General features: G+C 37.6%; 1 protein-coding gene across 1 annotated transcript in view; it reads right to left on the bottom strand.

The window, feature by feature from the left end:
* The window catches only part of LOC104395233 (guanine nucleotide-binding protein G(q) subunit alpha), an 82,117-nt gene that overhangs the window by 26,972 nt on the left and 40,247 nt on the right, over positions 1-14,898 (bottom strand). The window contains exon 2 of the mRNA XM_010004919.1: positions 3,384-3,538. Within this exon, the coding sequence (XP_010003221.1) occupies positions 3,384-3,538 (155 nt within the window). The remainder of the gene's footprint in view (positions 1-3,383; positions 3,539-14,898) is intronic.

Genomic DNA, 14,898 nt, shown 5'->3' with positions numbered 1-14,898 from the left:
CTCTCAGACAGTGGCGGTGGAAGTGAAAATAAATCCCTAATCAAAGTCTAGGGCTAAGGCTAATTGGACAAACTATTCAGTAAATTTTATATTTCTCTGTCCTTTGGAGCCTGGCTATTCTGGAATTGGGGCTATCCTCCATTGGTCTGTTGGGGTTTGGTGTGGTTTTGGGGAGTTGGAGTTTGCTTGTTTTGCAAAACTCTGAACTGACTGATGAGACTACCCTGAACTAGCAGTAATTTTGACGACATGTTGGGAAACAAGCATTCAAAGAGAAAACCTTTCTTCTGCATTTTTGAAAATGCATAAAATTTCCTTGTCTTTCAGCTCCATATATGCAAAATGTTAATGTTGCTGTAGCAGGATTTTTCCTACTTAAGGGAGCTGCCAGAGTAATTGACACAAATATTTTTTTTGCTAACATTTGGCAACACAGTAAATTTAATCAATTTTTGGTGTACAAAAATGAGCTGCGAACAAAGCTAGGAGGCAGAATTTCTGTAACAGTTTGCATTTCTGAGCCTATACACCACTGGTGAGAAGTTGAGGCTACTTTGCAGTTTTCCAGAACACTCTACACTTAATCTAAAACACAGTAAACCTAAGATCTCTGCAGTGAGGTAGGAAGAAGTCTGAACTGTGTTCTTTTTATCCTTACCCCGCCCAAATCCTACCTAGGTATCTCTCTCAATTTCCTATGTGGCTGAAAGAAAGCCCAAGCAAAGCCTTAAAAAATTATTAAATTAAAAAATAAAAAAATTATTGTGGAAACTTTTCTTAATAGGAAATGAGGTTTAAAAATTATACAGATATTAAAAACATTTTCAGTACTGCACGAAGAAAAGGATCCTGAAACAAATGTATATTGTATACTTTTTATATAACCCCACTTCCCTTTCTAAATTTCCCTAGTTATGTTGCATAATCTTCAGTTTATCTATAGGATGCAGTGCTTTTTGGTATGCAACAGATTTCATGTCCCACCTTTCTTCAAACCTTTCTTTTATATTTGAGGACCATGATTAAGGTGTAAGAGAGGGTTAGCGTGATTCTGATGCTTGATCATAAACTTCAGAATTTCATTTTTGCTGTTTTCATCTGCCTTCAAATCCTACATAAGTCAGGCTGTATAAACTGAATATACAAAAGCAGAATCTACCATTCTGCAGCACAAATTGCTCCCAAACACAGCTTGAGAACCCTGAATTATGTTTTTACAAATAAAGGTGAGAAAGAATAAATTATATTTAATTATCTGATGTGTTAGAAAACACAGCCATGGAAGGGAAACTAAACAGATATCCTCAATGCTTGTGAAGTAATTAGAAAGACCTTCCTTGGAGGTAAACAATGACATCATAATTCCATTTCATGGGGCCAGAGAAAGACAAAGCTTTTCAGTAAGGCTCTGGGACACTTTTCAGCACCAAACACATCCCACATTTTCCTCATGAATGGAAAGTTTTCATTGTCATATTGGGGAGAAGTAATAATAAGACTCCACAACTTCTAGCTGCAACTCAGATTCTGCAAGTTGTCGCATAGATGTGAAATGTTACTTCCAATAACTGTTTCTCTTATTGACAACAGTAAGACTGCTGCCTCTCCTTTCCTCAGGCTTTGAAAAGCTGTGATATTTGGACTTATGGTCTTGACAACCTATATCCTATGTGTTGAATGGTCTCATGTCACACAGCTACTACTTAAGCTAATCTACAGTGAGGTGGTGGTTTACGTCTGTCTCACACTATGAAAAGTATCTTAAAGATAAAAGTGGTTTAGTGGTGAGTGGCTAAGTCACCCTGTACTGTATATGAGAGGTGAATAATCTCTGTTTATGTGATGTGCTCTTAGCTTTACCACAGAGAAGTCTAGAAATTGTTTTTAAAAACAACGTGAACACCCAAGCTTTGGAGCATCCAGTGGCAAAAGAAGAGAACTGAATGCATTTGCTGAGTCTCCAAGAGGTTCAAATTAACTCCCATGATGCTGAAATTTTCTTCTGTAGGCCCTACCCTCATCTCTTCTCATAGACACTCATCTGACATAATCTTCCAGGGTACTAGCAGCAGGTATAAGAACATCAAAAATGTATCTAGCAATGACAAAGCCAGTCAAAAGTTGACAGAAGGTGCAAATATAGAAACACAGAGGATATACTTGAAATCAGAAACAGAATTCAGAAACAATAAAAGAAACAGAAAAGAAAAAGGAAGGTATTAAGGAACACTGAACTATGTATAATAACACTGACAAGCAAAAAGAAGTAATACAGGGAACAGACTGAAAATATTAGCACTATAAAAACACACAGGAAACTAGTGACAAAATGAGAGGCTCATCCAAGGGATGAATGAAGAACATATGACATATTGACATATACACTTAAAAATACTGACATATATGCTTACAAGAGATCTAGTGGACACCAAAACATTTTTATTTATTTACTGGACTTACATACCTGATAAAAACCCTACTTGCAAGCATACACAAGAGGATCTTCTAAAGACTCAATGCAGTAATTCACAATTCTAATTTAGAACAGATTTTGCAGAAATCCGTTGTGTGAACTATAATAGATGGTAATCTAAAGTCACCAAATCTGCAAAAGCTCATGCTAAACTGCTATGCATGTTGAAAAATAACCAATGAACTAACACATTTATATTTTGCAAGGCAACGTACTGGGAATTTGCTCCTATAGCTAGCTAATTAATTATCCCCCCCCTATTTTTAATAGTATTTAAAAAAATCAACTATGGTGACAATTTCACTAGAACTAGGTCAAAACTATGGTATTCAGCACAATCTGACCTGAACTACAATCAGAGTATTATATTCTGCTTTGGAAAGTAATTAATTCTATTTTTACCCTCTCAAGCAGGCATACAAGACACATAAAATACACGAACCCTTGTTTAGTACTATTTATCTCAAAAAGGGGACTGCAAAAGTAATCTATGAAGGAAAAGGGGAAAACTTGGGAAAATATCATGGAGGTCTACTTTGTGATTACACTTCCCAGTATTTGCTACTGTAGTACTACATGAAAGCTTGTTTTTGAGAGGTTTGAACAGGTATAATAAAAAGTAAACATAAACGTCAGTGATTAACTGTCCCTAGTTAGAATCTTACTTTAAACTGTCAAATGATCACAGACTGTCATTCTGTGTAACAAACAGAGATGTAATCCCAAACTAGATGTATTCCACTCCTCGAAGCACCCTCTGAATTCAATTTATTTTAGTGTATTCAGGTATGTTTGTGCTGCCTACGCATACTAAAACGTACACAGACATACAGTGTAAAAGCTAAAAAGTAAAAATTAGTTTGTTAGGAACACAAAATTAGATCATTAATTGTGGCCACCAGGTACTTACTATTTGGTGGAATCTGATAACTGATACTCCCGTCGTCTATCGTAACACTCCTGAATTCCAGGGTCATTCCATAAGCTTCTTATTGCATCTACATATGGGTTCTCAAAAGTTGACACCTTCTCTACATCGACTTCTCGAACTAACTGTGCATGAGCCTAATTCAAAACAAACAAAAGAGTAAAATTTACGTCATTTTCTATGTTTGCAACTAGCTCATATACAGTGAACACGACTGACTGGAGCAATGGCCATATCACTAACTTGAATGTGCAACCTGAAAAATAAAAGTACTATGAAGAAGGCTGTGAAGATGGGAAAAGCAGACAATCATTACAGAAGACAACCATTATAACAAGTTCCAGAAATGAGGAACAACAGAAAAAAGCTTCACATTTCAATGGAAAGCACATAGATCTCAACATGGATCAGCATATTTTTTACCTTTCATGCTAAAAGGCACTGATAAACAGAATACCTACCATCTATTCTACCAATCCAACCACTCACTAGCAACTGAATCAGAGATGCTTGGATACCATAAAGATAGAAAAGATAGTAAACCCCCAAAATATTCAACAATGAGTAGTTTTGTATTCATGTGAATGAACTTAAGTGTGTAGGAAGGAAAAAGTAATGATGCTTTATAAGAGAAGATCTAAAAGTAAATAGTAAATGAATAAGAGTACTGAGTAAATTATGAATAACTGATGATGACATGGTGTGTTCAAAGACAATCAAACAGTGCTTGATAATATTTTTACAGAAAGTCATTATTTCAGATTATGCTTACTCCCACATGGAATGATTTAGATGCAATGGATGAAACGTTCACATGAAATTTGCATTTAATTAAGTTAATTTTAAAGAAAGCTTTTAATTTTTAATTATTCTGGTACAACCCTAGAGTATAAAACATGGCTTTTAAATGGTGACTAGTTAACCAACTTGACAGATTTAGAATCTGAGAGAATGGGAAGATTGAAAGGAATTTCAGAGAAGGTCTTTCAGAGACATTGATAAAAAGTTCTTAATGTTACCACAAATGCAACAGAAGATACTACTAAACGAGAAAAGCAAGTTTATTAGAAATTGTCTCTAGGTTTAATTTGTACTATAAAATATGGAGATTCTTAGAAAGTAATGTCTAAAACTGGGAGTTGCTAATAGGAACTAATACCTAATAAAACAAAAACCATTACTTAAAATTTACTGAAGAAATACATTGAACGTTGTATTATTACATTATTAGAAGAAGAATTTCTAATTTGTCTTGGACTTGATATACATATTTGTGTAGAGATAAATATATATGCAAACATATGCACACAGGCAGAGAAGATAACAGATGAAAACTTGGTCTAGCAAAAAAAACAGAGGGATTCAACTCATCTATCTAATCTGCATTTGAGGCAACACAAATATCTTGCCATTTTAAATTAGGTGTAGGTACACTGAAAGGAGTGTTCTTATTTTTTACACGCACACAATCTCCACCCCTCTCTTCAGACAGGAGAATGAGCTGGTTGCTCATTACTTAAAATATTATACCTGAAACTGCTATTTACTCAAGAAGAAATAAAACCCTCCAAGTTCAATGTAAAAAATGTGTGTCATAAAGATAAGAAGAGCCTATGTTATCTGAACACAAATCTCTGAAATTCTAATGACGGGTATTTTTCTTCCAGATGTCTATGCATCCCCAAAGTGTCTGGACAAATAATAAAGAGCCCTCAACTTCTCACAGCAAAATAAACAAAATGCTACTTTTCTAAACGCAAGTGAATATTCTTTTGAAACAGGGTAATTTATATATTTTTTTAATTATTATTATATCTTACCAAGCTGAGTTCTGTATTCTATTACCCTCGTGTATTTCCAAGAGAATGATGCCCTGAATATTCTCCCACAGCTTGTAACAAACTGATAAAAGAATATATTGATTTTTTTGTACATGAGCTCTGAAATGACAGCCAATTGATATAAAAATACTTTAAGATCTAAAAGACAAACTTACTGTTCAAAAGCTTTCATTTGGAATCTATCATCACTGAAGTATTTCTCCAACAGTTCCCTGAACATTGTCTAACAGGTGCTTAATCTTAAAAGGTAAATGCTTTATTCAGTTACCTATCTAGACTTACTACTGCAAAGTTGTCCAAGATCTTTCACTGTTTTATGCATCACTTCTGTATGTTCTGCCATACAATAAATATGACTTTGCACTGTGTGACAAAACTTAGAAAATAGACTATGGTATGTTACAAGAAGCTTCATCCATCGAAAGATTGATTCAACTTTTTAATAAGAAACAGCATTTCCTCAGTTAATACTACTTCTGCTTCCCTGGGGTTTGCTTGGCCAGACTCATGACAGCTTGTACTCTACTAATACACAGTTATTCACATCACTGCTGCTTCTCTTTAAAAAGTAATGCCCTTTCACATATATCTGAAGTCTTTACTAATACTCAGCTATGCCTTCTTGTTCCCAGAGGTACTACACTTTACTGTAGACAATAATTTTTTTTCCTTTGAGAGCCTTTGTCAGGCAATATATATTGCTGGCTTCTAATTTCTGATGCTGGAGATGGAAATGAAAACACAGAGATCTCATCTATTGGCTTAATTTTTCTCTCATTTGTCATGGTACAAGCCAAAAGTAATTCCAGTTAAACCTTGTAAGATAGAGAATCATAAATGCAATGCAGAAGAATCAATTGTGCATGATGTGCAGTGTCACTATTGTCTTTAGTTTCCTTCCACTATTCTAAATAGAAAATTTGGAACCAAATTTAGAATTTTGATGTTAGCACTCAGACAAAAAAAAATATCTAAGGATTCAGCATTAATGCAGTTTATGCAACTATAAACACTACCAAGTATTTCTTAGTCTAATCCTTTCACTTTACCTTAAAATTGACATAATTTGGGGGAAAAAATAGAAAAAAGTCAAGCTTGTTGCCCCTGAGAAAGCTATTCCTTCTTAAGAGCTCTCTGTTTGGCACACCAATAATAATTGTCAGAGCACTAAACAAACAAACAAACAAACAAACCCCAAAACAACAGACAAAACTGAAAAATACTGTAAGTACCACCAAATTCAAAATGGTCATTAACTACTTGTTCAGCTGTAGTGTTCCACAAACAAGATCTAGATGATGTAGATGACTTTTCAGTTCAATTCACTGTCAACATCAGCAGTCAACATTTTCCATAGCTTTCTGGGAATAGAATAATACTGTAACTATTTCCACATTACTTAGAATAATAGAATAATGGAATGGTTAAGGTTGGAAGAGACCTTAAAGATCATCAGGTTCTGACCGCCCTGCCATGAGCAGGGACACCTCACACTAGGCCAGGCTGCACAAGGTCTCATTCAACCTGGCCTTGAACACTTCCAGGGAAGGGGCTTCCACAACCTTCCTGAGCAACCTATTCCAGTACCTTCCTACCCTTATGGTGAAGAATTTCTTCTTGATGTCTAAAATAAATCCACCCTCTTCCAGTATAAAATCATCACCCCTTATCCTATCACTGCCCTCTCTGGTGAAAAGTTCCTCCCCAGCTTTACTGTACCCCCTTTCAAGCACTGCAAGGCCACTGTAAGTTCTTCCAGAGCCTTCTCTTCTCCAAGCTGAACAGTCTGAACTCTCTCAGCCTGTCTTCACAGCAGGGGTACTCCAACCTTCAGACCTTCTTTGTGGCTCTTCTCTGGACCCTCTCCAGCAGCTCCATGTCTTTCCTGTGCTGAGGGCACCAGAGCTGTACACAGTGCTCCAGGTGGGGTCTCACCAGAGCAGAGCAGAGGGGCAGAATCCCCTCCCTGGCCCTGCTGGCCACACTTCTTTTGATGCAGCCCAGGGCACAACTGGCTCTCTGGGCTCCAGCACACACTGGCGGCTCATGTTGAGCTTCTCAGCTACAATCACCCCCAAGTCCTTCTCCTCAGGGCTGCTCTCCAGCCATCCTCACCCCAGTCTGTATTTGTGCCTGGGGTTGTGCCAACCCAGGTGCAGGACCCTGCACTTGGTCTTGTTGAACTCCATGAGGCTTGCACTGGCCCACCTCTCCAGCCTGTCAAGGTCCCTCTGGATGGCATCCCTTCCCTCTTGGGTGTCAGATTTGCCAGAAATCTTAAAAATCTTATAAACACTCTATTTTGTTTTTTACTATTTTTTTTTTCTTTTAGCAAACCATATCTCTCCTAAATTTAAGAGCTTCTTCACTGTTTTGTACAAGTATATAACAAATTATCCCAGAATAAGAAAACTGGAAGTTTTGGGAATAATACTAGACTCTGTAACCAGAAAATCTGAGCCTGAGGACATACCAAAATATCTCATTCATTCCCCTCAGAAAACTTTAGTATTATTAAAAACTAATTTTGAGCTTGAACAGTGTTGTAGTTTTATGCCTGTCTTTCTGGCAATAATCTTTTGGACACAATCCATTAAGGATATATTTTTAATCTCTAGGCTTCATCATGTCGGTTAACTAATAATTATCTTCATAACTTTTTGGAAGCTGTGATCCTTCTTAGGGACTAAGTGGGCCAGCCAATGCCTCTGGTCTCATATTCTCTGTCTGTGGGTCAGTCATTTTGAGCCTTAAAACAGTGGTTACAATGAATGTGGCAAACACAGGAAAAAAAGGTTAAATTTTTTATATTCCTTTTGATATAGTCTCTGTAATTTTCCCAAATTAGCACTCCAACCTACCTGAATTATTTATTTGAGGGAGGTCAGGCAGACATGCACAGTTTATTTCAAAAGAAATTCCTCTAGGTTATTAAATCCACAGGAGAAGGCACTGAGACGCAGCAGGCAAGCTTGAGATGTAGCAGGAAAGGTTGCTTTGTATCAATAGTCTCTGTGGGCTGGCTGATTTTAAGGTGCCTGTTCAAAGAATTCTCTAACATAGGAGGGAACATAATCTGTTTTGTACAAGGATTTTGCAAAACATTCAGAAAAATCCTGTGGCTGTAGTGCTTGGCTGTTGGTAAGTAAAGGAGCAATCACCATGGTATTAGTTAGATCTGGATAGTATAATTTACATTGATTACAAAAATGAGTGCAATGGCATCAGATCCAAGCAGCCCAAGAGCCTGGAATCAAAGTAGTTGCAGAGACATCATCATGACCACGCATTTGTCTGGGTTTTTTGGGATGGTAGGGGAGCGTGATGGGCAGTATAAAAAAAATTCTTTATAATTAAACTTAAAATCAGAAACTATTATTTATGCCAGCTGAACAAAATGCATCATTTACAGATTCAGACCCTGGCGACTTGCAGTCTAGATCTGTGGTCCATACAAATACCTTGCCTGTAAGGTTGTGTATAGCAAGATATGCTGCTTTGGAGACTCCTGCAAACCTGTAGATACTTGAAGCAGGTGTAACATTTGAGGAGAGTAATATTAGTCTGCTTCACTGTCTTGACAGCGCAGGATATTTTTCCTTAACATGTCAGAAAACAGCCAACTTCTGACTGAAAACCAGTCCATGGTGGGTAAGTGTTTTATGTAGCAGCCCACATAAAATAGTTTGCAAAGAGGATGCTGCTTCCCTTGAGCAACTTTAGATCTTAGAATGGACTGTGGTAAACAGGGAGGAGGTTTCATGATATATAAAGAAGAACAGTATTTAAATTAATAAAGTGTGCTATGAATTTTTGAAACAAGGCCTGGTGCAATGGCGTGCCTGCAAGGCTATGATGTTATCAGCATCACTGAGATGCGGTGGGATGATTCCTTCCTATGACTGGAGCATGGGAATGGATGGGGGCAAGCTCTTCAGGAAGGACAGGGAGGGAAGAAGAGGAACGGGTGTTACACGCTACATCAATTATCAGCTCCATCAATGACCAGTCCACACGTGTAGATGTAAAATGAGGAAAGGTAGCCTGGGAGAAATACAGAGAAGTTCAGTTAGCCAGCGGTCAGGTTAGGAAAGCTAAAGCCTTGACAGCATTAAATCTGTCCAGGGACAAGAGTGACAAGAAAAGCTTCTACAGGTATGTCAGTGATAAGACTATGGACAATGTGGGCCCTCTCCAGAAAGAAAAAGGAAACTTGGTCACATGGGATAGATATGGAGATGGCCAAGGTACACAATGACATTTTTTGCCTTAGTCTTCCCTGGCAAGGGCCTCAGCCACAGCATCCAAATCACAGAAGTTAAAGACAGGGTCTGGGAGAATGAAGAATAGCACATAACAGGAGAACTATCCAAAGAATCTGAAAGTGAACAAGTCCTTGGGACTTGATGAGATCCATCTGCAGCTCCTCAGGGAACTGATGGAGGAAGCTGCAAAGCCACTTTCCTTCATATTTGAAAAGTCGTGGCAGTCTGGTGAAATTCCCACTGATGAGAAAAGAGGAAACATAACCCCCATTTTATAAAAGGGAAAAAAGCAAGATCTAGAGAACAAGAGAGGCCAGTCAGTTTCACCTCTGTGACCAGCAAGATCATGGAGCAGATCCTCCTGAAGGCTCTGCTGAAGCATGTGGAAAATGTGGAGGTGGTTGGTTGCAACCAGCATAGCTTCATCAAGGGCAAATTGTACCTGGTCAGTGGACATGGGGAGAGCAACTGACGCCATCTACCTGGACTTGTGCAAAGTGTTGGACATTGTCACACGTGACATCCTGGTCTCTGCATTGGAAAGATACGGATTTGATAGATGGACCAGTTGATGAGTAAAGAATTGGCTGGATGGTCACTCTCAAAGGGTAGTGGTCGATGTCGCAGTGTTCAAATGGAGACCAGTGATGAGTGGTGTTCCTTGAGGATTAGTACTGGGACCAGTGCTATCTAACATCTTTGTCAGACACATGGAGAGTGGGGATTGAGTGCACCTCAGCAAGTTTACTGTGTGGTGAGGTTGACATCCAGAGGGACTTTGACAGGCTTGAGAGGTGGGTCCATGCCAGCCTCTGAAGTTCAAAAAGGTCAAGTGCAAGGTCCTTGAACCTGCGTCAGGGTGACCTCAAGCACAATCACAGGCTAGGTGGAGAATGGACTGAGAAAAGAAAGCCAACCATATCCTGGGCTGCATCAAAAGAAGTGTGACCAGCAAGTCACAGGAGATAATTCTGCACCTCCACTCCACACCTGTGAGATCCCACCTGAAGTCCAATTCTGGAGCCCCCAGCACATTAAGGACATGTAGGTGTTGGAGCAAATCTAGAGGAGGACCACAAGGATGATCAGAGGACTAGTGAACCTCTGCTATGAAGAGACTGAGAGAGTTGGAATTGTTCATCCTGGAGAGGAGAAAGCTCTGGGAAGAACTTATAACAGCCTTCCAATATCTGGAGGCCTACAGGAAAGCTGGGGAGGGGCTTTTTACAAGAGTATGGAGTAATAGGACAAGTGGCAACAGTTTTGGAAGAGGGCAGGTTCAGACTAGATATTAGGAAGAAATTTTTGACTGTGAGGGTGGTGAGACAGTGGAACAGGTTGCCCAGGGAAGTTGTGGCTGCCCCCTCCCTGGAAGTGTTCAAGGACAGGCTGGTTGGGGCTTTCAGCAACTTGGTCTAGTGGTAGGTGTTCCTGCCCATGGTAGTGGTTTGGACTAGATGATTTTTAAGGTCCCTTCCTACCCAAATCATTCTATGATTCCATGAAACAATCTCTTATCACAGCAGCAGATTCTCTCAAAAATGTTAGAGAAACAAGTCATGCCAAGGCAGGAGATAGGGGAGGATAGGTATACAATTTAAACACAGAATCCAAATCTTCATAACTCTACTTTGTTACAGCTATCCTACTATCTTTCCTACTAAATTTCTGATCTTCTTTTTATAAATAAAATATTCTGATAACAGCAAAGTAAGATTTTCCTGATGTCAGGAAAGTTAGCTGTGTTAGAAAATTAAGTATCTAAAATACAGTTTCCCTTCATGAAACATGAGATGCTCTCCTATGGCATTGAACATATGCAATTTTATTTAAAAAAAGGAAAGCTGTGGGATGCTGAAGTTACAACAGCATTGTGTAGATACTGTTTAGAATTAAACAGATCTAAAGAGGCCAAAGCTAATACAGACCTGTTCTGTTATGGCAAATCACAGTATGGGGCAACAAAAGGGGTGTGGTCATTTTTCTGCTTACTGTCCAGCTTTCCTGTTTTCCCTATATATAAACTTGAGTTTTTCTGGCTATCACTTTTAGCCTGTTGTCTAACAAATAAAAGCAACGCAAATATATAAAGAAAAACATTACTGGCACTTCTACAGAATATTTAATTCCATATAACAGTCTGAATTACTGATTTAATCCCATTTCCGCCACCTATTGTAATATTTAAATCAACTGAAACAACTTCTTCAGCTATCACTTCTGGCAATTAAACTCTACAGAACAAACCAGGTTTTCAAAACAACGGGGAAGATAGAAAAACATGGAGAAAACAAATTAAGCATCCATAAGCCATTCCCTCTCTAGCAAAAGGATAAAGAGGCAGGTGAAATAAAATCAATTAGTCTTGCAGTGATCTTAGGTAACTTGGCCTGTTACAAGCCTTTCCCATTTCTTCCTCTATGAGTAAGGCTAGGTTTTTGACATTCATTCTAATTATTAGTAATTCTAATTTACAAATACAACTCTGGTATAAGAATTATTAGCTCCACATATAATCTTCCTGATTTCATATCTCTAAAAACCAAATACTGACTTTTAGATTTTTTAATTATATAGCATAGTATTTTAACCTATAGATCTCAGAACTCTTCACAAAGGTCTAAGTGTAGTTACAGAAAACTGTCACAACACACAAGTCAATTATGTCTAATGGTGAAACTGTAATCATATTAGTGTGCAATTAACAGTGATTACTGCTAGATTATTATTAACTTTGCAGCTAAGATTCAGTTCTGTAGGAGAAAGTACGTGTTACCTTCAAATGGTAACAACTCTTCTCTAACTATCTCTAAAGATGTTATAGAGCACAAAACTTGATATGTTAACATCACAAGGCACAGGAGTGTTAAATGTCATACCATATCGTGTTACGTGATGCCCATACACACACACCTCCTTTACACATCCCCGAGTAGAAAAATATATTTAACCTAAAATACCACTTCATTTTAGTAAAATGCCTCTGTGATTATTTTAATAAAATTATCTGTCAAATAATAGGTTTCAGAGATCTACCATAGTTTTCTACAAACAAATAATTACCAAAGACACTGCCTTTTATCATGCTAATAGCTTGGGGTGCTTTTTGCTTGTTTTTCAGTTTTGGTTCTTCTCTGTTCCAAGGAAGATTTTTTGCTTTGCTATAATTTCCTATTTAAGAGTTTTTTTTTTTTAATTTAAAGAGAATTGTTTTAGAACAGTATGTCTCCAGAATTAAAAATATGGTAATTCTGAGGCAGAATTATATATTCTTATGCTTCCCTTTAACCAAAACACAGTAGAATTCTACATCTTCCAGCTGATGAGGTGAAGATTCAATGTTCATTCTGCTTAAACACTCAGTGGATTAAAAACTTAAGAATGCCATGTGTTCTTAAAACCTGTGCTGGTCACATGAGAATATCCAATGAAGCCACATGACATTCAGATGCTGATATTGCCAGAGTGAGAAAGGAATTACTTTAAGATGTAAGAAAAAATATTTCTTCTAATTATTTTTGCTGTAGTGGGGAAACGAGTGCATTCACAAAGGTACTGGGAGATACCTGATTCTACACAATTTGCTTCAAGACGGAAACATAACTGATGAAAAAGTTGTTGTAATGCAGGACTATTCTTCAGAAAAAAGTTGCGCGCTTTGCTCCTTGGCACTGTAGGACTACTCTAATTGAGGCTAGGCTTTGCACAAGACTTCCTTTCTGTCAGTGAGCTGCTATTATATCACTACAAATAACTTGCTTTCTTTAGCTATCTTTTGTACATTTAAATTAAGCTGGCTTTCCCAAATTTACTTAAAGTAATATTTTACTGAATGACCACATTAGTTAACTATGGAAACAATAGCAGTTAGCCAAATAAACTCAGAAGAAAACCCACAACCTTGATGCCAAATATCCATTTTGTCTTTCCAATTAGAGAAGGAACTAAATCAGTTATCTTTTTTTTTTATAAAGCAGCATCAGTCTTCAGAATGAAACATTACCCAGATCTCTCAGGAAAAGCTTCATCTTATAATGTGGTATAAAATAGCAATGCTTCTTTCTCTCTTGTATAGCCTTTGTACTCAGCAAGAACGCCGACACAGCATTCCCAGTATCTTGGAAGTCAGAAAACTGGCCTGTCATCTTCTGGATAATTCATGACTCCATAGAAAATGGACAGATAAAAAAGCCAAAAAGTCTAGTATGTTTTTCAATTGTCTGTTCCATGCTAAACGTGAAGGGTCAGGGTAGCCACTCCGAAAAAGGTCGTTACAGAAACAGACACAGACCTTTTTGTTTCATTAGCTTATTTAGATACATGGCCCTCTCTTGTGAGGACCAGATGCCAACTAGGGAATGGTGTAGAGGGAATGAACATCTCAAAAGTCTGATGTTGCATCAGACCCATTACTGAAGTACAGTCCAAAATTGCTACAAAGTTTGAAAAAAAGCGTTAAAAAGCAGAAACTTAAAAGAAATAAGTAATCTGCTTGCTGTGGAATGCCTATTGTGCTTCTTCTGTGAAGGCCCCAAAACTGAACTGATTTTAATGGACTGATGGACAATGAAGGCAATGTACAGTAAAGAACTACCTTATTGTTATTTGTTTTCATTGCTAAAAACAGTTATTGCCTAGCGTTGTTTGAGATCAGGTCACAAGAAAAAGTGGAAAAGAGAACCTTATCAACATAGATATAATGGAAAAGGTACTAAAATAAATCTAGTAATACCACTTAAGCAATGTTTTTAGATTCTGGATTATACAATAAAATCTTAAAAATATGAATGAAAGCAAAATTTTCAATCTCCTTCATGAAGCAAGTTCAATTTTTCTATTACAGCTATTTTTAAAAAGCTGGGATCTACTCAAACAGCATATTTAGTAAGCTCACTTCCTAGAACTGTATGTATAAATGTATAAAATTTTAATATCACAAAAATTAATGGAAAATCTCAGAACAAGGTTTGGAATGCCTCCTGACCAAAAATGTTGATAATTTAACTGGTAGCTAAATGGCTCCCTGCCCATTGTACAATGCAATTTACTTGTATTTAGAGTGCTATGTTAAAACGTAGATACGACTCCAATTGTTCATAAACACGAACCTTATATGTTCCTGTCTAAAAATCACACCACAGCTGCTTTCAATAATCCAAATGGGTTCTGGTAGGTTGAACTTTTATGTGTAAACGAAAGACGCATATTGTAACACCTTCAGAGAGAGAATGCTGCAGCTCTAAGTCATTATATACTAGTCATTCACACATACGGCAGTCTGAGCAACACAGAATTACAGATTTATTGAGGCTGGAAAAGACCTCTGAGATCCTGAAGTCCAGCCTATGACCTAACACCACCAGATCGGTTAGATGACGGCACTAAGTGCCA

The sequence above is a fragment of the Chaetura pelagica genome, unplaced genomic scaffold (genome assembly GCF_000747805.2).
Source record: "Chaetura pelagica isolate M959 unplaced genomic scaffold, ChaPel_1.0 scaffold339, whole genome shotgun sequence".
In the NCBI taxonomy this organism is placed as follows: domain Eukaryota; kingdom Metazoa; phylum Chordata; class Aves; order Apodiformes; family Apodidae; genus Chaetura; species Chaetura pelagica.
The sequence above is the reverse complement of the archived record's forward strand: the minus strand, read 5'-3'. Positions and strand labels throughout refer to the sequence as shown.